The following is a 25,369-nucleotide window of genomic DNA, read 5'->3' as shown; positions in this document are numbered from 1 at the left end:
GCGGAATTAGTGAATATTCACTAAATTAATATGTGAATATTGGAATTCACTGATTTGATAAGTGAATATGAGAATCCACTAAATTGAAAAGTGAATATGGGAATCCACTGATTTCATCGGTGAAAAAAAATATTATATTGCGAAAAAAAATATAAGACACTTGTAATTAGATCCGAAATGTGATTAATGTATTAGAATCATTAATTAGAAGAAGTATACATGATTTTGATTGATGAAAAAATCCCGGTGACTGCTGGGCTCGAACCTGCATCCTTCCGATTCAAAGTCTTTGATGCTATCCACTGCGCTGACCTACGCATGTGATCGCGTGAGTGTAAATAGTATATTCGTTATGATACCAAACAATAACTGATGAAGAAATAAAAAATCCGTGATGTTATGATTGACGTACTCTTCATATAAATATATTATTGTTCTGTACTTATATTTTTTTTTATTTTGAAAATTTTTTATTAAAATTTTTAAAAATAGTACCATAATTATTAATTATATTTATATCTAGTAAAATATTTAATTATTTGCTAGTTAAAGTTACTAGTGAAATTGTGAAATTCATAAATTAAGAAGTGAATAACAGTTTGACTTGTAGAAATTATGAAAATATCGGTAGTTCAGTAGTGAAAATCACTAATTTGCTAGTGAAAATTATAGTAGTAAATTTATTAGTGAGAATTCACTAATTTGTTATTTAAATACACTGATTATGAAGTGAATACTGCTTCACTAACGTAATTAATTAAATTTTCACTAATTCATATTAAGAGAGTAGTCAGTTCAAAATTTGGAACTAGCTAATGGTCCATTTTACCCCCTCTGAAAAATTTGAAAAAATTACAGAATTTTTATTTCTTTATTCAGAATTAATTATCAGCCCATGACACACTTCTATGACTAAGTTTTGTAAATAATGAATGCACCCTCAGTTCAAAAAAAAATTTTATTTCTTTTACAAAATATTCACAAATTAAAAATCATATTTAAAAATTTTCCCGCTCTGCTAATTCAAACTCCCTATTTTTCTCACCACCTCAAACTTTTTCTTTACCAAAAAAAATTCATTTAACTCCAAAATTATCAAACTTAATTCCTTTCCAAATTAAATTTCATTTTCATTTATGTCCTAAAAAAAAACTTTTTTCCATTACAAAAAACTTAAACTTTTAATTTGTTCCTACAAGTGACCATTAACAAACTTTGACAAAAAAAAAAAAAAGAAACTTCAGGAAACTTAAATAAATTAAAAAGTTTGAAAGTTACTCATCCCTAAAATTAAATTCACGTGATTAAATAAATGCAAGGCGAAGTAAAAAAAGTAATAAATAAATGAATAAAAAAAAAATCTTAAACTTAAATAGATCAACAAGTGAAGTTTAAAACTTTCCCAAGCTTCGCAAGCTCCAATAATCTACAACACCTGATCGTAAACTTTAACAACTTTCTTATACACGTAATAGTAGTAGTGAAAAGTTTAAGCGGTGAGAACAACCGCTCGGTACAAGCAAGGGCCTTGTAAGTTTGTTTGACGTAGACCTGGCCAAATTACCCCGACGATTTTCTTACCCATTGGATTGGGTGATGTGTGATGTCTCGAATGTAATTCACGCCTGAATTCAACATCGAGTGATAATCTTACTCTCGAAGACTCGACAGTATCGATAATTAATGGAGTCTCGTGTGCTAGGCATGACCAGGCAAGATGTGCGCTCTCGAGGCCGTAATTTTTCAACTCCTTGCAATTTTCGATGCACGGGTAATCGTATAATGTAGTTCGGAGTTGGTCCATAACTCGCGATGCAACTTGCCGTGTACCTGTTGAGTATCCGGCTGTTGCTAATTGTCGGCGCATGGAAGCTTCCACATCGAGCGACACTGTGAGCCCTCGTTCCTCGGCTAATGCTGACTCAGCCCCGGATAAGATTTCCACCGCCTCGTGCTTTCGAGATGATTGGATGCTGTCAGCGATCCGCCAGGATAACTGGAATATTTTTATCGTGGGTTTTAGTGTTTTTTTCGGGGAAAATGATAAGATAGATTGAAAGCTCGGCCATTTTTGGAATCAGGAGGAAAAATTACATGGAAATATACCCGAGCTTTCGGATTTCTGCAAGCTTTTATGACGGAGCTTTTAATAAAATGAAAAGTTTTATCAAAAGTAGTTGTAAGGGTAAAATTATTTATTATATAAATTTTGTAGTTTGAGCTTTGTAAGAAGCTTTCAAGAGCTTTTAGACGAGAGCGTGCGGATAGAGCTTTAATTTCTAGCTCTGTTAATTTATTTAGAGAAACTGCGATATCATTTTTTGTAAATTTTTTAAGACGTGAAGGAGCTTTGTCACTCAAGCTTTCAGTCGCAAGCTCTGAGCTTTAATAAATTATATGAATTGGAACTGAGGTAAACATTTATTTCAGGTGGTTTATCAGAAAATATATTTGCAAAATTTATGGCGATATCGAGTGAGCTTTCAAACACTTGAAATATGACAGCTGCTTGCAAGCTCATTCATTTCTGTGCTCCGCGACATTATTCCAACAGAAAAATGCCCGAGCTTTTATATTTACTCGAGCTCTTACTTCTAAAGCTTTTCAAAAACTAAATTTGTAAAATTTTTAAAATATCTAAATAAATTATTTTCCATATTAATTGAGCTCCCGAGTAAATAATCTATGAAAGCTTCTCGCAAGCTCATTAACTTCTGTGTTCTTTAACATTATTCTAATAGAATAATACCCGAGCTTTTACATTTACTCGAGCTTTTACTTCTACAGCTTTTCAAACACTAAATTTGTAAAATTTTGTCAAATATCTAAAAAAATTCCCTGTAATATTTATTGAGCTTTTGAGCACTTAAATTATGAAAGCTTCTTGCAAGCTCAGTAATTTCTGCACTCCGTAACCTTATTCCCGTAGGAAAATGCCTGAGCTTTCATATTTACTCGAGCTTTTACCTCCAGAGCTTTTCATAAACTAAATTCTTAAAATTTCAAAAAATATCAAAAAAAATTATTAGTAAAATTAATTGAGCTTTTGATCTGTGAAAATATGAAAGCTCCCGCAAGCTCAGTCATTTCTGTACTCCCCGATCTCAATCTAATCGATAACTACCTCGAAAAAACGAAAAACTAATCGAGCTTTTACATTTACTTACACTCTAAACGTTTCTTTTACATCAATTCTAAATGACAACTGATACATAATCTACGTAAAGCTCTTTCAGAAAATTGCTTTTCTCAATCGCTTTATCGTCTATCGTGCCGCGTAAAAAAAGCCTCAAAGCACCTGAAAAGCTTCATCTAATGCAATTACTTTGATAAATAATAACTCACAACGATAACAGAAAAGAGGATTTTGGCTTTTAGATCCGTGGCTTCTTTGAGTGGCTCCAAAGCGTCTAGAGCATCAAGAGTATGTAAATGTGCTTGCGCGTACAACGCTGCGTATTTATCCCTCAGTTGTTCCGTAGTCATTGTGACCGCATGAGCTTTTTTATTCCCATCGTAGTAATTATTATTATTACTGTAAATTTCTCCAGGTAACCCAGCAAAGTAGGGGCAATGTGGTTCGGGGCTGTAGCTGTCGTCAGTGTGATACCCAGCGCTACTAGACTCAGCCACGTCGTATTTTTCATCCTCGGCAGCGAGAAAATCGCAGGACCAATCAGACCTCTGTGGGTTTTTATTTTGAATGATTTAAAAATTTAATTGGCGGGTTTTTTAAATAAAATTGTTGGTATGGAAATTTACCGAGTCGTGAGTTTTTTTCATCATCTCCAGCACGATCCCGCAAGCTCGGGAAAATTGTAACAGTCGGGCTGCCAGAGATGGCTGCTCTTTGGTCGCATTATCAGCACAAACACCAGCACTGGCACCGGCTGAGTTGTAGAGGGTGTGAGTTGAGCTCGAACGTATTTCGATGTTATTTTCCCCAGTGAATTTCCTTAAAGATGTCCACTGACGCAGAGCTTCTTTGTCCTGTTCGACTCGACGTAACAATTCGGTAGATAACTCTGTCAAGTTACGCCCGTTGGCCTTCTCTAGGGTATTCAGTAGACTCTGATTATCAATGAGACGTTGTTGAACCTCGCTGTATTTCAATGACAAAAGTCGCTGATGCGAAGCAGATTTAAGTCCATGGGGATCGCCTGATAAAATTTTAGATTTTGTTACTGAGAAAATATTTTATCAAGTGGATCTTATCTATAAATGTGGGGGCAAAAATATTTTGAGAGTTTATAGAAAAGTTGGGGTAAGTTGGTCCGAGTGGGACCATTTTAGAATTTTTTTTTTTGAGTTTTGATGAAAATTTTTGGCTGACCTTCAAAATCAAAATTTCTTTGAAACTATGGCAGTTACAAAAATTATGAAAGAATACTTTTTTGTAGAAAATTTGATTTCCTACAAAAAAATATTCTGTGAATTTTTTCGTAAAGTTGAAAATTTGGAAGTTAGAGTGGTTTAAAGTTTGAAAAATTTTTTTGATAATATTGATCAAAATTTTGTATTGACTTTTAAAATCAAAATATCTTCGAAACTATGGCAGTTACGAAAATTATGAAAGAATACTTTTTTGTAGAAAATTTAATTTCCTACAAAAAAGTATTTTGTAAATTTTTTTGAAAAGTTTGAAATTTGAAAGTTACAGAGGTTTAAAGTTTGAAAAATTTTTTTGATAATATTGATCAAAATTTTGTATTGACTTTTAAAATCAAAATATCTTCGAAACTATGGGAGTTACAAAAATTATGAAAGAATACTTTTTTGTAGAAAATTTAATTTCCTACAAAAAAGTATTCTTTAAATTTTTTTGTAAAGTTGAAAATTTGGAAGTTACAGTAAATTAAAGTTCGAAAAATTTTTTTGATAATATCGATCAAAATTTTTCACTGACTTTTAAAATCAAAATAACTTCGAAACTATGGCAGTTACAAAAATTATCAAAAAATCCTTTTTTGTAGAAAATTTAATTTCCTACAAAAAAGTATTCTTTAAAAATTTCCATAAAATGAATAGTTTAAAAGTTACAGCTCTATATAGACAATAATTATAAATACTTGTCATTTCCAAAAAAAAAAAATATATATATACATACAGACTCGGATCTACGTTAATTATTCAGGCTCGTAAAAATTTTTTAAGTGTAGATGGTTAAATGACTCTTTTCAAGATTAATTAGATCTTAATGAGCTCTGGGAGATTATTTGTCGCCTTTATTAGCTGGGGAGAAAACTACTTTTTTGACTTCACCGACTGATTACCCGACAACTAATAGCCCTACATTTTTTTCAATCCTTCAAAAACCTTAGAATCGTCTCCTAAATTTTTTCTAATCAAATTTTCAAATTACAAATTTTTTTTCCCTAATCCTTCAGCTTCCCAGCTCGCAACTCGTCCAAATCATGTCCCGTAGCTTCCATCGCTGTCAAACCCATCGAGAAATCTCCAGTCTACCCACCCCCACTTCCAAAACCCCCGAGAAAAATTTTCCCCGCCCCCCATAGGCTCCGAAACCCAAAAATCAAATTTTGGAAACCTGCTTTTTATTACACTGACCCAATTTACCCATGCCAATAAATTTGAAAAAAATTTTGACAGCCCAACTACGAAAGTAGATACCCAGAGCAAGAAAATAAATTTTTAATTTTTAATCTGCGATTTTTTTTGACCGAGTTATCGAAGTTTTGGTCTTGGGCGAAATTCAAAAGTTTGTAATTTCCCGCGCGTTGTAAATTTTTAATAATTTTAATGCATAGTAAAGCTCACAGTAACTCACCTTTCGACCTTCTGGAAGCATCTTTACCAAAATTATCAATCTTATGGAGTGCAAGTTTGTAAGCGTCGATCATAGTTTCAAGTTCATCCTTCAATTTAGCTGTTAGCGGTAAAAGTTTAGTATCCTGCTGATGTCCAGATCGTTTATCCTCACTGGTAATTTGGCAGGGTATCGGCCCGTGTTTTCCCAACCCTTCAATCGTTTCGTCTAGAGCTTTTTTACGATTAACTAAAAGCTTGCGCGTATTAGGATAAACATGGGAAATATATGTGATAAGTTTTGTCCAAATTTTAATGCGCTGTTGATCTTGACAGACGGAAATAAGATGAACTACTTTCCAGAGTAGTTGTTCGACCCTCAGTAAACGTGACAATTCATCTTGTTGTATTTCTCTGTTATTATTATTGTTATTGTTATTGTTGAGACCAAGTTCAGGCAACCGGGAATACAAAGCTTCTAGAAGCGATAAACTTCGTGGGAGAGTTTCGATCACCAAGTCCACGGGAAAGTCTGTTAATGTTGATGCTAAAGTGCATCTTGGTAGTTTTGTTAGAAAATTTGCCGCCTCGCGGTACTGACGTCCTTCGTACAATCTTAACAATCTGTAATTATTATTATTATTGTTATGTAATTAATTAAAATAGATAAAAAAATTTTTTGAATGTGACTTCTCAGCTGTCGATCTTTTTTATTTTTTCCTATCAATATTCTTATAAAATGGTTACTATAGAAATTTTCCTTATCAAATTCCCTGTAAAATGAGCACCCACACGGATATTTTATCATCAATTATTTTAATTACCAATTAATTGCTTAATTAACCGTCTTATTGAAATTTCATGAAGTAAAAATTTTTCTCCTCAAATTAAGTAGAATTTTCGATTTCTACACTCAGAAAATTAAATGATTGCAGTTACTATCTATTTATGTTAAAATTTTTTACCATCAACCCGATGGTAGTGACAACTATCTGGATGATTGTATAAATCATATTTATGGTAACTGTTACAATCATGTATGTTAATTAGAGATAGTTACAGTTATCATTTTAAATAGTTTTATTTACGATCTAGATGGTTACAGTTACCATCAGAAATTGTAGTAGTTACCATTAAAGATGATTAAAGTTACCATCTAAGACAAGTAGACTTTAAACATCAAATTATGGATTTAAATAATTGTAAAAAATAAATAATTGTCATTTTTTTGTAAAAATTTTATAAATAAAATTTAAGTATGTTTGTCATCATATTTGTAATCAAAAATTTATAATTTTGCACCAGTACTTGAAAATTATTGAATTTTTGATCAATTTTTTTTATAGCATTTAATAATTTTTTTTTTTTTCTTTATCAGTGTTTTTATCAGTGATAAATTATCACTATCCTTGATAGGAAACATTATTATCCTGATGGTAAATATTACCATCCTGATAGTAGCTGTAATCATCTTAATGGTTACTGTTATCATCCTGATGGTAACTGTTACTATAAAAAATGGTAACTGCAATTATAACAAATTGTAGCACTAACCATCTTTACACTGAAAAATTTTTTAATCATCCTAGATGATTGCAGCTACAAATTTAGTATGATAACTCCAATCATTTATTTTTCTCCGTGTAGGTAAAATTCCGCGTTGATCGAGTACCAACATCGATATTTCTAAAATTCATAATTATTAATTAATTAAATCATTAATTAACAATTTTTTAACATCTCAAAAATTTCTACTTCAAATATACTGTTGTGGGTACTCATTTTACTCAGCATTACATTCTGGACACCTTACAATTATTAATTTTTCAAAAAATTTAAATTAATAAAAAAAAATTAATTTTTGAACGTTTTTTTTTTCTATCGCAAATATATCGATGTGGGTACTCAAACTTCATGAAATCACCCAACTAACACAGCCATACCATTATTATTATTGTTATTAATAATATTGTTACAATAATAATAATAATTATTATTATTATTGTTATGTAATTAATTAAAATGGATAAAAAAAATTTTTGAAGCTATAGGGAAATTTCTGAGGTGATTTCCTGTAGTTTGAGTACCCACATCGATATAATTGGATCGCATGAATAAATTCATTGTTTGTATGTACGTATCATTGATTGTATGACTAGATTAATTTTTAGTAATTTTAATGGTACAGCTGTGTTAGTTGGGTGATTTCATGAAGTTTGAGTACCCACATCGATATGTTTGAATCGCATGAATAAATTCATTGTTTGTATGTACGTATCATTGATTGTATGACTAGATTAATTTTTTGTAACTTTAATGGTGTGGCTGTGTTAGTTGGGTGATTTCATGAAGTTTGAGTACCCACATCGATATGTTTGAATCGCATGAGAAAATTCATTGTTTGTGTGTACGTATCATTGATTGTATGACTAGATTAATTTTTTGGTGACATTAATGGTATGGCTGTGTTAGTTGAGTGATTTCATGAAGTTTGAGTACCCACATCGATATATTTGCGATAGAAAAAAAAACGTTCAAAAATTAATTTTTTTTGATTAATTTGAAATTTTGAAAAATTAATATTTGAAAGGTGTCCAGAAAGTAATGCTGAGTAAAATGAGTATCCACAACAGTATATTTGAAGTAGAAATTTTTGAGATGTTAAAAAATTGTTAATTAATGATTTAATTAATTAATAATTATGATTTTTAAAAATATCGATGTTGGTACTCAATCAACGCGGAATTTAACTTAGAAATCGAAAATTCTACTTAATTTGAGTAGAAAAATTTTTACTTCATGAAATTTCAATAAGACGGTTAATTAAGCAATTAATTGGTAATTAAAATAATTAATGATAAAATATCCGTGTGGGTACTCATTTTACAGGGAATTTGATAAGGAAACTTTCTATAGTAACCATCTTATAAAAATATTGATAAGAAAAAATAAAAAAGATCGACAGCTGAGAAGTGACATTCATAAAATATTTTTCCTTTAATAATTAAAGGGATTGATAATTAAATTAACATATTAAATCGTTAAATTATACTTTATATATATATATCAAATGTTCTAAACTGCAATATATCGTGACATACGTGCTTAGCATATTTGTGTAAAAGACAATTTAGTGGGTAACTGTGTTTTCGTGTGTTTAAAATTAATCTCATGTACCCGTAAGCATCATCCCCAAACAATTTGCATAGGAAATGAGCGTGTAAAACCCTCTGCGATCGCCAATTTATAACATCTGATTAAACAACAACCTTTCGAATTAATTTAACATAACACGATTCGCTTTATAAAAAAGACAAACATACAAACTAATTCATACCAATAAATTCAAACGTAATCATTGTCACTGAAAAATTCACGATTTACTTTACTTTAATAATTTTAAGATTATATATATTCTTCATTCAAAAAAATTGCACTTGGTGCTGAAATTTTGATTTTGGCGGCTAAAAATCACATTTTCTTAAGTCAAAAATCAAAAAATTTTTTCTTGAACTAAGAAATTTTTGGTCAAAGTTCATTTTTCTTGGATCAAGTGGAGCTCCTTCTTTACTTGTTCCAAGAAAAAAATTCTTGATATAAGAAATTTAAGAATTCAAGTTTAAAAAATTACTGATTCAAGAAATCTGTATTTTCTTCTGTTCTGGATTCAAGAAAAAATTATTTTTGATCCAAGAAAACTGCACTTGGTTAAAAATTTTGATTTTATCCACTGAATTGTATTTTCTTGGATCAAATATCAAATAAAAATTCTTGAATCAAGAATATAAATTTCTACGAAGAAATTTTCTTGAACTAAGAATTTTTTTGAAACTGATTTTCTTGGATCAAGTTCATTTTCTTCTGTACTGGATTCTAGAAAAATTTAATCTTGATCCAAGAAAACTGTCCTTGGTTCAAAAAATGAATTTTCTTTATTACCAATAATATTTTCTCAGATCAGTCACAAAAAATTCTTGAATCAAGAATATAAATTTCTATGAAGAACTTTTCTTGAACTAAGAATTTTTTTTGAAACTGATTTTCTTAGATCAAGTTCATTTTCTTCTATTCTGGATTCAAAAAAAAATTATTCTTGATCCAAGAATACTGTCCTTGGTTCAAAAAATGAATTTTCTTTATTGCCAATAATATTTTCTCAGATCAATCACAAAAAAATTCTTGAATCAAGAATATAAATTTTCACTGATAAATTTTCTTGAACTAAGAAATTTTTTCGAAACTAATTTTCTTAGATCAAGTTCATTTTGTTCTATTCTGGATTCAAGAAAAAATTATTCTTGATTCAAGAAAACTGTTTTTGGTTCAAAAAATGGATTTTCTTTATTGCCAATAATATTTTCTTAGATCAATCACAAAAAAATTCTTGAATCAAGAAAATAAATTTCTACGAAGAAATTTTCTTGACCTAAGAATTTTTTGAAACTAATTTTCTTGGATCAAGTTTATTTTCTTCTATTCTGGATTTCAGAAAAAATTATTCTCGATCCAAGAAAACTGTACTTGGTTCAAAAAATGAATTTTCTTTATTGCCAATAATATTTTCTCAGATCAATCACAAAAAATTCTTGGGTCAAAAATATCAATTTTCACTGATAAATTTTCTTGAACTAAGAAAATTTTTTTTTACACAAAAATAAAATAATTATCACAATCCAAACCTTCTTAACGCGACCCGCGGATTAGTAACTTGAAGATCATCACCAATAACCGCGTTATCGAATCCCCAGTATCTCGTCCCCCTGATATTTATTTTATCCGTTGATTTATTTGTCCAAACAAGTCGTTGCAAACAAGGATTCCTCGATCGCTCGGGTCTTATTTTTTCACACGAATTAATAAAACCCGTCGTGGTTCTTTTGCTCATTTTTTATAAAATTAAATAAACCGAATAAATAATCGAGTGAAATAAAATAAAATAAAAGTAAACAACATTTTAATTTAAAATAAAGTGACACCGCAGTAACGAGTAGGCCGTAGTACAACTCAAGACTGGCGAATCCATCGTGAGTTACCGTACACTTGAGAAAGTTATTACACTTTGTTGTATTGCCATACGTTAAGAGAGAAAGAAAAAGAAATTTTTCGCTTTATCGCCGATCGCGAGACTCATTCGCGAGCCGCGAGACCTCATTGCAAACTCGCTAACCGACACGATATATATTTTATGCTGTATATTCTTGTAGATCATCTTCATTTATTGTACTCGCGGTTGATAAAAAAAATTATTAATAGCCAGAGATTTGCGGGGACAATTTATTTATGATCTTGGGGTGAAATGGGCAGGGCTAAAATTTTCCGAGTGCTTTCCACGTGCGTGGAAATGAAGGGAATTGATTATTTTTCAGCAAAAAAAAAATATATAAAAATATATGGGAAAAAAATTTCTAATTTTTGTAATGGAGACTTAGAATTAAGATAATGACTAAACTATCGAAGATAGGGGAAAAATGGACAGGACCGAATTTGTAGAGGATTAAATTTGGAACAAAAAAGTATTCTATGAATTTTTACGAAATCTTGATAGTTTGAAAGTTATGACCACTTAAAAAATTTATAAGGATATATTTATATATATATGTGTATATATGAACTATTTGCCTGGAGGATATATAACAACAATAGTAATTTAAAGAGAAATCAGTGAGAAAAATCTTAATTTGTAAGATAAACAAGATTTCCTTCAGAAAGCGGAAGAAAATTAAAATGATGATACTTAAGTTATTTTTCTAATAACAATGATGATAATCATGACCTAGTGACCCGCATACCGATCTTCTTCTAAGGATGTTGATCTCTTTAACCGGGCTCTTTGAAATACAATAAGCTTACACATGGATATATAGATTGTATTCATATATAGAAATTTTACAGAGGAAAAATAAAATTCTATTTTTGGAAAAATTTTCTTTAGAAAAGATTCGTTGTTTGTAAAATATGGGGCAGGTTGGTCAGCCTACAGTGGGCTACAAATGTTTGGAAAAATTTTTCTAATCGACCGACAAATTGCTGACTTATTACTCGAGAATAATTTCGACCTTTTCCGGAAGTTCTATAAGAAATTTTCGTAATTGACTGACGTTTTACTGAACGTAATGATGGCCGGTAAACATTGCCGTCTGACCAACAGCTCGACCTTTAACCTCAGAGAAATCCACCGGAGTCAAAAAAATATTTTTTTCCATTTATTCAAACTCGAAAACTCGAAAATTTCAATTAGCGCAGACTTAAAAATTTTTCATTTTTTACGAAAACTCTAAAATTTTCCCTTTACTCCAATGATCCAAAAAAAATTATTTGAAAAAATTGCACCTGTAGTTTATTAAATTTTCTACATGTGCATATTTTTTTTTAATTTTTTTTTTAAATTAAGTCGTTCAAACAAAAATTCCAAAATTTTTAACTGTCTGCTAACTTCAGGATCATGTTTTATTTGGCACAGTCTAATATATATACAAAACATATATATATATATATATATATATTTAAAAATTTTCCATTTTTTACAAAAACTGAAATTTTCCCCCTACTCCAATGACCAACTCACCCCTTTTGAAAAAAAAAAAATTTCCATACGAGACCGAAAAAAAATCCGATTTTATTATGATACTGAAGTTAGCTGACGTCCAATAATTTTTGGATTTTTTTTTAAACAATAAATGAATAAAAAAAAAATATTTGAAAAAATTGCACCTGTAGTTTATTAAATTTTCTACATGTGCATATTTTAAAAAAAATTTTTTTTTTTAATTAAGTCGTTCAAACAAAAATTCCAAAATTTTTAACTGCCTGCTAACTTCAGGATCATATTTTATTTGGCACAGTCTAATATATATACAAAACATATATATATATATTTAAAAATTTTCCATTTTTTACAAAAGTTCTAAAACGGACCCCCTACTTGTGACCAACTTACCCCCTTTAAAAAAGTAATTTTCGTACGAGACCGAAAAAAAATCCGATTTTATTTGGAACAGTCTAATATATATACAAAACATATATATTAGGATGTTTAAAAAAAAAAAAACAATTGTTTTTTTTTTAATTTGTCAGCTCATAAACCAATCAACAGATTTTTATGCACAACAAATGATTTTGTAGGAAATTGAACGCTCTACAAAAAAAGTCTCTTATCATTTTTTGATAAATCCCACTGTTCAAAAGTTATTTAAGTTTCAAGTCAAATTTATAGTAAATTTTGAGAACTTTTCACTTTTCCGGTGAAACTATCAGTCTTATCAAAAAATATCATAGAATTTTTTTTGTAGATAATTTTATTCCTTACAAATTATTATAAATAAAGTTTTTCGAAATTCTGCGTTATTTTCAAGTTATTTCCATTTCAATGTCAAGCTCTTAAAAAAATAGATTTTTAATTAATTTTAAAAGCTTGACATTGAAATGAAAATAAATTAAAAACAATGCGGAATTTCGAAAAATTTTATTGGTAATAATTTGTAAGGAATAAAATTACCTACAAAAAAGTTTCTATGACATTTTGTAATAAGACTGATAGTTTCGCCGGAAAAGTGAAAAGTTCTCAAAATTTACTATAAATTTGACTTGAAGCTTAAATAACTTTTGAACAGTGGGATTTATCAAAAAATGATAAGAGACTTTTTTTGTAGAGCGTTCAATTTCCTACAAAATCATTTGTTGTGCATAAAAATCCGTTGATTGGTTTATGAGCTGGAAAATTCTAAAAAAAAAAAAAATTTTTTTTACCGTGTTATTTAAATGGAAAATAGAAAAATGGATTGAGGAAAACTTTAATATCATTATTAAGAGCTCGGATTGCCACCAAAATTTTTATTTTAGGTATACTTTCAATTTTTGAATACCAAAAAAAAATTTGTTTTTTCTGAAACACCCTAATATATATATATATATATATATATATATATATATATATATATATATATATATATATATATATATAAATATATATTTAAAAATTTTCCATTTTTTACAAGAGTTCTAAAACGGACCCCCTTCTCCAATGACCAACTTACCCCTTTTACAAAAAGTAATTTTCGTACGAGACCGAAAAAAAATCCGATTTTATTTGGCACAGTCTAATATATATACAAAACATATATATATATATATTTATTTAAAAATTTTCCATTTTTTACAAAAATTCTAAAACGGACCCCCTACTCGTGACCAACTTACCCCCTTTAAAAAAGTAATTTTCGTACGAGACCGAAAAAAAATCCGATTTTATTTGGCACAGTCTAATATATATACAAAACATATATATATATTTAAAAATTTTACACGTTCATCGACCCATGCGACTGAACACGCAACTTATCGCGTCTATATTGCATTTTCTTTCTCTTTTCCTTAAAATATCTTTCTCACTTCACTTCAGTTCTATGCTCTCTAGACTACTCAGGGTTTCTGCCCTACGGGAACGGCAATTATCTTTACCGCTTCGTGGTGCGATAACGTATATAGATATACATATATGTGTATATATTTAAATACATTTCTATATATATATATATATAGGTATTGGTTTAAGCGGGAAAATGTGTGGGTGGCTAAGAAGCAGTAACTTTAGAGTCATTTGAGGATGCCAGAGGCTGTCATGCTAGTGCAGATCTCCCGGGAATTCTATGGGATAATACACTATTCATTTAACCACCTGCTTTTATTTATATATTAAATATTAAATACTAAATATAATATTAATTCAATCGAGTAAAGTGCTTTTGTTATCTTGTACGTTCGTTTATTTTATTAAAAATTTCCTTTGATTTCTTTTTTCTGGAAATTTCACTTCGCTCTGAGCGTTTGCGATGAATAATATAAAACTTTTGTTATTTCGGCCATAACTAACTTGTGTGTTAAGTAATTATCAAGCAATTAAGGCTTTATAATTATATATTTAGTAAGTAATTAATAATTTTTGATTAGTTTGTTTTCGCTAACGAGTTACGATGGAAACTGGATTTTTACTTTGGAGGCTTGTAACTTTTATGGGGTTCGTTTTATGGCCGAAGGTTGTGAGGACTTTTTTTTGGGAAATTTAACTGGCTACAAAAAAGCTCCAGTGACATTTTTTTTTATCTTTCATAGTTTACGAGATATTTTTGATTTTTTATAAAAAAAACTCAGTTTTGACTTGGGGAAATTTTTTTTGGTAAAAAAAATTAAAATTTGGAAAATTTGGGATCTGGGGGTCGAATTTTTGGTATTTTATGAATTTTTGAGTTCGTACAAAATTAATTAAAAATTCTTTTTGATTAATTACAAAAAAACTGACAATTGGACATTTCTTTTGTTTTTGTAAAATAATAATTTTTTTTATTTAAAGTATCGACAGTAAATGATGGAGACTTTTTTTTGGGAAATTTTACTGGCTACAAAAAAGCTCCAGTGACATTTTTTTTTATCTTTCATAGTTTACGAGATATTTTTGATTTTTTATAAAAAAAAACTTAGTTTTGACTTGGGGAAATTTTTTTTGGTAAAAAAAATTGAAATTTGGAAATTTTGGGATCTGGGGGTCGAATTTTTGGCATTTTATAAATTTTTGAGTTCGTACAAAATTAATTAAAATTTTTTTTTTATTAATTACAAAAAAACTGATAATTGGACTTTTTTTTGTTTTTGTAAAATATTTTTTTTTTTTTATTTAAAGTATCGACAGTAAATGATGAGGACATTTTTTTTGGGAAATTTCACTGGCTACAAAAAAGGTCCAGTGACATTTTTTTTTATCTTTCATAGTTTACGAGATATTTTTGATTTTTTACAACAAAAATTCAATTTTAACTTTTGGAAATTTTTTTTGGTAAAAAAAATTAAAATTTGGAAATTTTAGGATCTGGGGGTCGAATTTAGGGACCTTATAAATTTTTGAGTTCGTACAAAATTAATTAAAAATTTTATTTTAATTAATTAAAAAAACCTGATAATTGGACATTTTTTTTGTTTTTGTAAAATATTAATTTTTTTTTATTCAAAGTATCGACAGTAAATGATGAGGACTTTTTTTTGGGAAATTTTACTGGCTACAAAAAAGCTCCAGTGACATTTTTTTTTTCTTTCATAGTTTGCGAGATATTTTTGATTTTTTATAAAAAAAATTAAAATTTGGAAGTTTTGGGATCTGGGGGTCGAATTATTGGTATTTTATAAATTTTTGAGTTCATAAAAAATTAATAATTTTTTTTTTTTAATTAATTACAAAAAAAACTGATAATTGGACATTTTTTGTAAACTAATATTTTTTTTTTATTTAAAGTATCGACAGTAAATGAAGACCTGACTATTTTTGATTTGGCTAATTATTTTACAGTAGCAATAATTTTTTTTTCTATTTAATTGACACCTTTTTGCGGTGTTTTATAATTGGGATTACTCATCGATAGAGGATTATTTTAAATTGATACTCGAGTTCCAATAGATAAATAATTGAAAATTTATTTTCATTACTTACCCGTGAAAATAATTTATCTCCATTTATAAAAATCTACCCCATATAAAATTTTTTTCTCCCGTCTCATTTCACCCCGTTCTATAATCTAATCATCTAAACATTATCTCTCAATGACGTTCATTACCAAAAAAAAAAAAACCTTAATCAGGATTCGAACCCTCGACCCTAAATTTTTTACCCACCCCCATTTTTCCAATCCCTCAATCAGTCTCTCAATTTACTTCTAAAAACCAGACTAAAAAAAAAAATTAGAAAATACCCAGAGCGGGATTCGAACCGGCGACTTCAGATCCGCGTTCCCAGTCCGGCAAAATCTTCCATTTTCTCTTAAACTTTTTCTAATTAACCTGAACTCGAACAATAAATAATAATTTCCGGCGAAAACAATAGACCAGTCTCATAAATTTTATTAAAAAAAAAAAAAAAAAAAAAAAAAACGATAGCCAATAAATCTTGCGGACAATTTAATCGCCCGTATCTAGTCTCCAGTAAATAAAGTCTTGACAGAGGTTAACTTAAAGGTTTAACGTCTTTTATAAACCCACATCTGGGTAAATGATTATGCCGACTGTCACCAAAAAGTATCAATACGCGTCAGCCATCTATATATATCTATATATGTAGAGTTTAAGTAAAAGGGGGCTGGCGGATGCTCACTAAAGAGCGGGGAGGGCAAAAGAATGAGGACTTTTTTTTCAGACTAGATGTTGCCGTGGACGTTGTTGGACGTTATGAGCCTACGAGTTCACCTCTACTATACTAGTCTACCCTGTTCTGCTCTCGCTTTTCCTGTGATCGATAGCCGCGGGTATATAACACCCTGCAACAACTTTCTACCCTCTTCCTCTCGGCCCTCTTTACTTCATTCCCTTTCTCTTCTCCTCTTTGCTTTCACGACTACTACGATATTTTATGTGTTGGTCATATATATATGACCATATATATGAAGTTGAACAGAAGGTTGATATTGGGTGCAAGAGGTTAAAGAGGCTCAATATATTTATTACTCATTATTTGTTAATTATTATTTATGTAGGGGTGGGGGTATATATTTATTAGGGTGATCCAAAAAATAACAAATTTTTTTTTTTCTCGCAAACAGGTTCAAAAGTTTCATTTAGATAAAAAAAGACGCCTGTGAAAATTAGAGCTCTTAATATTAACATTAAGAGGTTCGTCGCACTTTTCTATTTTCCATAAGAATAACATGGAAAAAATTTTTTTTACGTCTTCTGATTTTTATAAGTAGCTAACGATGCGTCATAGGAATAATTGGCGGGCATGTTTTTGTAGGGAATTGAATGCTCTACAAAAAAAGATTCTTATCATTTTTTGAGGAATCTATTTGTTCAAAAGTTATTTGAGGTTGAAGTCGAATTCATATTAAATTTTGAGATTTTCTTACTTTTCCGGCGAAACTATCAGACCTATTACAAAATATCATTGAACCTTTTTTGTAGACAATTTTATTCCCTAGAAGTTGTTACGAATAAAGTTTTTTCGAATTCCGCATTGTTTTCTAGTTATTTTTATTTTAATGACATGCTCATAAAAAAAATAGTCTTCTGATCGATTTTAAGAGCTTGACATTAAAATAAAAATAACTAGAAAACAATGCGGAATTCGAAAAAACTTTATTAGAAATAACTTCTAGGGAATAAAATTGTCTACAAAAAAGGTCCAATGATATTTTGTAATAGGTCTGATAGTTTCGCCGGAAAAGTAAGAAAATCTCAAAATTTAATATGAATCCGACTTCAACCTCAAATAACTTTTGAACAAATAGATTCCTCAAAAAATGATAAGAATCTTTTTTTGTAGAGCATTCAATTCCCTACAAAAAGATGCCTGCCAATTATTCCTATGACGCATCGTTAGCTACTTATAAAAATCAGAAGACGTAAAAAAAATTTTTCCCCTGTTATTCTTATGGAAAATAGAAAAGTGCGATGAGGAAACTCTTAATGTTAATATTAAGAGCTCTAATTTTCACAGGCGTCTTTTTTGATCTATATGAAACTTTTGAACCTGCTTGAGAGAAAAAAAAAAAATTTGTTATTTTTTGGATCACCCTAATATTTATTATAAACATCAACTGTAAACTTGATATTTTTAGTGCATCTCGATCTGACTAAAAAATAAAGTTAAAACAATTGAATTCAGAGGCAATCTATTACGTGACCTCCGCATCCATAAAAAAAAATGACCCCGGAATTTCGAGTCATTTTATTTCCGGCATATCCATTAACCATTTATACGACATATCCTAAAAATAAATTCAATCATATTTATCATTCCCCATTTTATTACTTCCTCATTCTTATTCAGCAAAATGATGCAAACTGTCCGTGTATCATATATCAGAACTATCGCATATATTAATCTTATCACGTAATAAAGTCTCAATTATCGATAGATTTTAACTTTTTCTTATATAAATATTTAATACATGAAAGCAAAACCTAAACAAACTAAACCACTTGTTTTTGGATCTTGTATCATTTGTTCTTGTCATTTTGTTTCCCCTTAATTCCATCGTATCTACCCTTATATATATCTATATACATACATATATAATGTAAAAGTTACTGGTAGAGGTCGTAAAAAAAAATTAAGGATATTCCCTCGCGGCTGTTCCTCTTAAAAACGTCAAAAGTCAAAGTTAAATCTGTCTAAATCTTTAAATTTACTCTCTTGAGTGTATAACAAGTTATAATTGGTTTAGCTGATTATTATCCGGCTTTATTATATAAGTATATATAATAAAAATCATAAGGGATCATACTTTTAATAATCACTCCCCTCAGTTTGTTCGGAGGCTGTAAGTTTCTGCAAATAGTAAATTTGTGGACGGCCAAATTTCGACTTGGATATGTAGGATAAGATTTCATCAAGATTTGAAACCATAAAAACCGATTCTAAGTATTTTTCGAACGATTTTTGATCCGCGCGGAAGGAACCCTTTTGTAAAATTTTTAGATTTTTTGAGTGAATGAGCCGATTCGAAAAATTGATATGGCCAATGGAAGGGGTCATTGCACCATAGATTGGACACTTTACCGAACGCGATCGGTTGAGAAAATTCTGAGATATTTGATTGGCAAAAAATCAAAAAAATCAGTTTTTCTTACTTTTGGTGCCATATTTTGGAACCTATGCATTCGATTGATTTGAAATTTTACTGAGCTCTAGAGCATAGTAAAAGCTTCCAATCGCCGCATAATTTATGTAATTCCGTTCATAAGTTCCGGAGTTATCACAAGTAGAAAATTGGTCAAAAAAAGGTAGTCTTCAGATTTCTTTGACTTACTCGAAAACTATGGGTCGGATCAGTCTGAAAATTTCGTGAATTCTTTGTTATTATGTGCCCTAGTGATGCTGCAAGATTCATTTTGGATCGTCAGTTAGTTTTCGAGATATCGGTATTTGTTTATTTCCCAAATATTCGCGATTTGCGATTTTTAGAGAATTTTTTCGAAAAATAGTGACTCAAATAGACTCACAATCGAAGTAGAACCGAAATTTCACTAGTATTTTGAGATTTAATTTAAATCATCAAAAAATAAAATTAAAATTAAATGTCTTGTAATAAATCGTTTGTAATTGTCTGGATCATTTCATTTCAGTGGGTTACTAAAATTACTTTAATCAAATGGTTATCAAGCCTGGAAATATGAAACATGACTCCTATGAATAATTTATTTTGTAAACGGGAATAAATAGACCAACAAATAAATCTGAGTTAACTATCATTACAATACTCTTAAATTACATATCAGCAAAGTTTAAAAAAATCTAGATCCAAGTTCGTGACGTTTGGTATTTATCACGCTGAGGTCAATGTCTAATGACATAACGAATAATAGATATCAAGTTTCATAAACAAGATGAAGTTTTAAAATTATAAATAATTTTTTTTTGTGACTTTGTTGTTTTATCATGTCCTTGTCATTGTGTCAATACCGATCATAAAATGACATCGAGTTATTCTGCTTTCTGATTCGAAACGGGGTATAAATATCAGATACATTATCATTATTGTTCTGACAGTTTGTTTGGCTATTAGTTACTCGAAATGGATAAATTATTTTTTGTGATTCTTATTATTGGGTTGCTAGTAACCCTGAGTCATCAGAGGTGCCAACCTCACGGAGCATGGGTAAATAATTTATGTACTTAATTAATTTAACGGTAGTTATTAATCTTGACCGTTTATTTTAATTCAAATTCGTAATAATATTTATTTAAATTTCTCTTCAAAGTGTCATCCTATTGCTGGCTATGGATGTTGTGACATTCAGTGGTGGTGTTCAAACGGATGGTTCAAACAGGGATTGTGTATTTCGAACTGAAACGTCAGTGATGAATTTAAACAAAGAATGCTTTGTATTTTCAAACATTAAATAAATACGCTCTAAAACAATCAGATTTTTACATTCCGATTAAATTTTTCAAATTTTTTAAATTTACCGCCTATTTGTACCCCAACGAAAAAGTAGATCCAGATAATTTAGATAGTTTTACATAATTATCTAGATAACATTAGTTGGCATGGATAATCATCTAGATAATTTTCTATCTAGTATAGATAATTTGTATGATTAAATTTATCTAGATGACGTAGATAATTTATCAGATAATTTTTTAAGAATTATCTAGAGTATTATCTAGATACAGATACTAATCTCTACGATTTCGTAGCATACAGATAAATATCTAGACAAAAAATTCGCTTTATAAAAAATTATCTAGATACTGTAAATAATTTATTAGATCATTTTAAAATTATCTAGATACAGAATCTTATCTCTACGATTCCGTAGGGTAGAGATAAATATCTAGATAACAAATTAGCTCTATAAAAAATTATCTAGATACTGTAGATAATTCATTAGATCATTTTAAAATTATCCAGATACAGAATCTTATCTCTACGGTTCCGTAGTGCATAGATAAATATCTAGATAAAAAATTCACTCAATAAAAAAGTATCTAGATAATGTAGATAATTTAGAATAATTATCTAGATACAAAAACTTATCTCTACGGTTCAGTATTGTATAGATAAATATCTAGATAAAAAATTCCCTCTATAAAAAATTATCTAGATAATGTAGATAATTTATAAATAATTATCTAGGTACAAAAACTTATCTCTACAATTTCGCAATGTATAGATAAATATCTCGATGAAAAAAAATCACAAAAAAAATTATCTAGATAATGTAGATAAAAATATTTCAAAGTTCAAAATTAACTACCGCCTATTTTTCTCCGCCATTTTGTAGCAAACCCGCCATATTGTCATCCCACAAATTTTCGCATATCTTGAGCGAAATTTGCGTCAGAAATTTATTAAAATTACTCACGCACAGTTTGCGTCAGATTTTAAACGAAAAAAAGCTCTGTTTATATACAAAGAGGCTCAAATCATGCGAAAAAAATTTTCAATAGCTTTTTTTTCCGAAATTAGTGAAAAATCGGACAGTATTCATTAGAACCGATGAAAAATGAAATTTTCTAAAAAAAAAATTTGACATAATGAAAAGCAATCAGTGTTGAATGGACGTTATGTGTACGTTGATGTATGCAATATCTTTTGTGTTTGTGAGCTCGTAGAAGCGGTACCGGGGAGTCCACGGTCCGTCATCCGAGTTCGCGAGGGGGAGGGGCTCAGGTAGGGGGGATGTAACCGCGAGCGTGTGTGTGTATTTAATTCCCTTTTTTCTGTCTCCGTCAATCCGTTTTTATCCGTCTCCGTTGCTCACAATATAGCAACTGGAATTCTCTGCACAGCCGACTAGTTTTTCGTTAGCTCGTCGTCCCGTGAAATCTGTCACACTCCGGCCTGCCAAGCGTGTGACGTTCCCTCATCTAACGGGTGATATTTCAACATCAGTCCACATAAAAATATACGTATTATCGTTACTGCTAGATATACTCCGGGGTATATTATACATTTATGTTTATCGTTCACGATTTTAGTTTCAAATTTATTGTTTTTTTTTTAATATTCCAAATATTTTATATTTTATGGGCCATATTTTTTTTTATACATTTATGATATTGCCGTGACATCGATCGTCACAATTATCCATCATATTTATTTATATAAATCTATATACCGGATATTGCTCATATATTTATTCCAAAAAATTATTCAAAATTTATATTATCTTAAAATTGACATAACTCAAAATCTATGGGTTTTTTTGTAAAATATATGAGGAGCATTTTTGTAGAGAATTTAATTTATGACAAAAAACAACTGAGATAATTTTACCGTACATGCGATAATTTAGTGACAATTTTTAATTTCAAGATAAAAAACAGATCAATTTTTTTTATCGAGGATAAAATAGGTTCTGAAAATTTATTGATATTGAAGTATAAAATGCGTGACATAAATTTTTTAAGGCTCTAGGGTATAAAATATATAATTTGAATTTTTTTATGACGGATAAAATGGACACGTGTAAATTTATAAATAAATTTTTCTAGCTCACGATTTTCAATCCTCATTCAAACTCTACTTAAAAAAAAAAAAAAAATTTTTAATATCTAAATTTTCACCCCATTATTGCAAAGAAAAAAAAGTAATTTAAATAAATTACAATTTAAAACTCAATCTTGTAACAAAAATAATTTTTTTTATATAAATAAATAGTTATTTGTCGAGTTAAATAAAGTTGTATAAATAAATCCCGATAAGAATGAGGGAATAAAGAAAACAAATTATAAGAGTGAAATTAAAGTAAGCAGAAGGATGTTTAAGTGCATCAGTTGCAGAGATTGCCCTCCTATCTGTTTACACTCTCCTGGAACTAACGTCTGACAGCTCAAGCCTAGGGATGACGAGCGATATTCGCAAAGCCAACCAATCCAGATTCAGAACACGTTCACTCATATCTCACTCACTCACTCATTCGCTCACTCATTCGCTCACTCACTCACTCACTTACTCAGTCAGTCAGTGAGTGAGACGCTGACTCACTCAGTTGCAAGCTCGCTCGGTTACTCGCAAGCTGTCCTTATCACTCAGCTAGTGAGCTCATCCTTTGAGTCCTCTGTTAACTTGTTGTCTCTCTCAGGGAAACCAATAGACGATGGGATGTTGTGTAGATGAGTAGTAGTGTAGTAGTGTTGGTAATACAGGGTGTAGGAGCTTCTGGAGTGAACGAGCGAGGCACGAAGCACTCGGAGCTTGACAAATACGATTATCCGTCTACGGCATTGGCCGAGCTTAACCGAGAACAGCCGGGCCACCGCACACTTGACGCCTCTTACTCACACTGCTCACACACTACAAGCTCTGTCGCTCTACTCATTCACTCATACACTTATTCACTTTGTCTCTACTCTACACTATACACTCAACACTCAACCCTCATCTCAACAGAACTTACACTCGTATTGGATCTGCTCGGCTCGGATCGGCTCCGCTCTTCTCTATCACTATCGTCAGGTTTACTCTCTTGTCTTTACTTAGAGACTAACAACTCTATTCCACATTACCGAGTTGTCTAAGTCGAGTTTCATCCTGACAATGACATACATTATTTCCCCAATTTTATTTTAACCGTCGGGTTTTATCATTTTTTAACGCCTTTTTTATGTCCCGAGGCTCATAAGCTTTTATTTGAATTTTTTTATGGGAGTCATTAAAAAAAAATTTTTTTTTCGTATTAAATTTACATATTTATCTAGATAATTATCTAGATAGTGCAGATAAAAGTCTAGATACCTTTATAAATGATTATCTAGGTGATACTGGTATCTAGATAATTTACTGTGGCATCTAGATAATTATCTAGATAGTGCAGATAAAAGTCTAGATACCTTTATAAATGATTATCTAGGTGATACTGATATCTAGATAATTTATTGGGTCATCTGAGAGATGTCTAGAAAGTGCAGATAAATGTCTAGATACTTTTTAAAAAAATTATCTAGATGGTATTGGCATCGAGATAATCATCTAGAAAGTGCAGATAATAGTCTAGATTCTTTTAAAAAAAATTATCTAGATGATACTGGTATCTAGATAATTTACTGTGTCATCTAGATAATTATCTAGAAATAGCAGATAATAATCTAGATACTTATGTAAAAAATTGTCTAGATAATACTAATATCTAAATTATTTATTATGTTATCTAGATATTTATCTAAAAAGTGCAGATAATAGTCTAGATACTTTTATAAAAAATTATCTAGATGATACTAGTATCTAGATAATTTATTGTTTCATTTAGATAGTTGTCTAGAAAGTGCAGATGAAAGTCTAGATACTATTACAAAAATAATCTAGATGATACTGGTATCTAGATAATTTACTGTGTCATCTAGATAGTTATTTAGAAAGTGTAGATAAAAATTTAGATACTTTCATAAAAAGTGATTAAGATCATACTGGTATCTAGATAATTTACTGTGTCATCTAGATAACTATCTAGATAGTGCAGATAAAAGTCTAGATACTTTTTTCAAAAATTATCTAGACACAAATACTTATCTCTATGAATATGTATCTGGTGCAGATAATTATCTAGATAATTTATCACGGCATGTAGATAATATTTTAGATAATTCTAAAAAATTATCTAGATACAAAAATTTATTCTCACGATTTTGAATCTCGCACTGATAGTCATCAAGATGAATCCCAAATAAATATATCTAGATAATGTAGATAATTTTCAGTTATCGTTCCCTAAATCCGAATTTTTTCCCCTAAAGCGATTTGGAAAAATAAATCAAAGCCCAAACGACGGGCTTTAGATGCAATCAAAATAAAATCAACAGAATTGTTTTATACAAATCAAGTATTCGAGCTTACGAGTTCATCCATAAATAAAATAACAATTTAAATATTTACCTCCAGTCTCATTAGTCTCCATATTTGATAAATATGAAGATGCATCAGCGTATAATCTTATTATAACAAACAATGAGTATATTGATTACATCAGGAAATGTAAACAATCTTGATTATCTCAACAATGTCAATTATTTTGACAGCATATCGATTATTCTCCCACTTACCCCTGATCTCTTCTCTTACTACAATCCCGAAAATCTCGACAATTCACGTTGACAATCACAAAGACCATTATCAAGACCAAAACA

At 29.8% G+C, this 25,369-nt stretch overlaps 1 protein-coding gene and 1 long non-coding RNA gene across 3 annotated transcripts; one reads left to right on the top strand and one right to left on the bottom strand.

Moving 5' to 3' along the window:
- Positions 1-810: 810 nt before the first annotated feature.
- On the bottom strand, positions 811-25,369 carry LOC130672461 (uncharacterized). 2 transcript variants are annotated; one of them, XM_057477069.1, is made up of 5 exons: positions 10,446-10,842; positions 5,789-6,390; positions 3,763-4,160; positions 3,346-3,684; positions 811-1,996 (listed from the first exon to the last, which is right to left on the bottom strand). In XM_057477069.1, the coding sequence occupies exons 1-5, from the start codon at positions 10,649-10,651 to the stop codon at positions 1,490-1,492; spliced, it is 2,052 nt and encodes a 683-aa protein (XP_057333052.1). In that variant the 5' UTR covers positions 10,652-10,842; the 3' UTR covers positions 811-1,489. The 2 variants fall into 2 exon arrangements, with proteins under 2 accessions (XP_057333052.1, XP_057333060.1); XM_057477077.1 differs by lacking the exon at positions 10,446-10,842 and adding an exon at positions 25,286-25,369 and having other exon boundaries at positions 813-1,996.
- LOC130672474 (uncharacterized) lies at positions 19,811-20,663 on the top strand. Its single transcript, XR_008990702.1, has 2 exons — positions 19,811-20,399; positions 20,503-20,663. It is a non-coding gene; the product is annotated as an uncharacterized LOC130672474 (long non-coding RNA).

Source organism: Microplitis mediator, chromosome 1 (assembly GCF_029852145.1).
Source record: "Microplitis mediator isolate UGA2020A chromosome 1, iyMicMedi2.1, whole genome shotgun sequence".
Classification (NCBI taxonomy): Eukaryota; Metazoa; Arthropoda; class Insecta; order Hymenoptera; family Braconidae; genus Microplitis; species Microplitis mediator.
Note: the sequence above shows the minus strand (reverse complement) of the source record. Positions and strands in the feature narration are given on the sequence as shown.

What these genes read in the sequence shown, in the direction of transcription:
- LOC130672461 (XM_057477069.1), bottom strand. Translation starts at nt 10,651, where the DNA reads ATGAGCAAAAGAACCACGACGGGTTTTATTAATTCGTGTGAAAAAATA. An exon ending in CCGCGGGTCGCGTTAAGAAG is followed by an intron (nt 6,391 to 10,445) that starts GTTTGGATTGTG and finishes TAATAATTACAG; the next exon opens with ATTGTTAAGATTGTACGAAG. An exon ending in TGCTTCCAGAAGGTCGAAAG is followed by an intron (nt 4,161 to 5,788) that starts GTGAGTTACTGT and finishes AAATTTTATCAG; the next exon opens with GCGATCCCCATGGACTTAAA.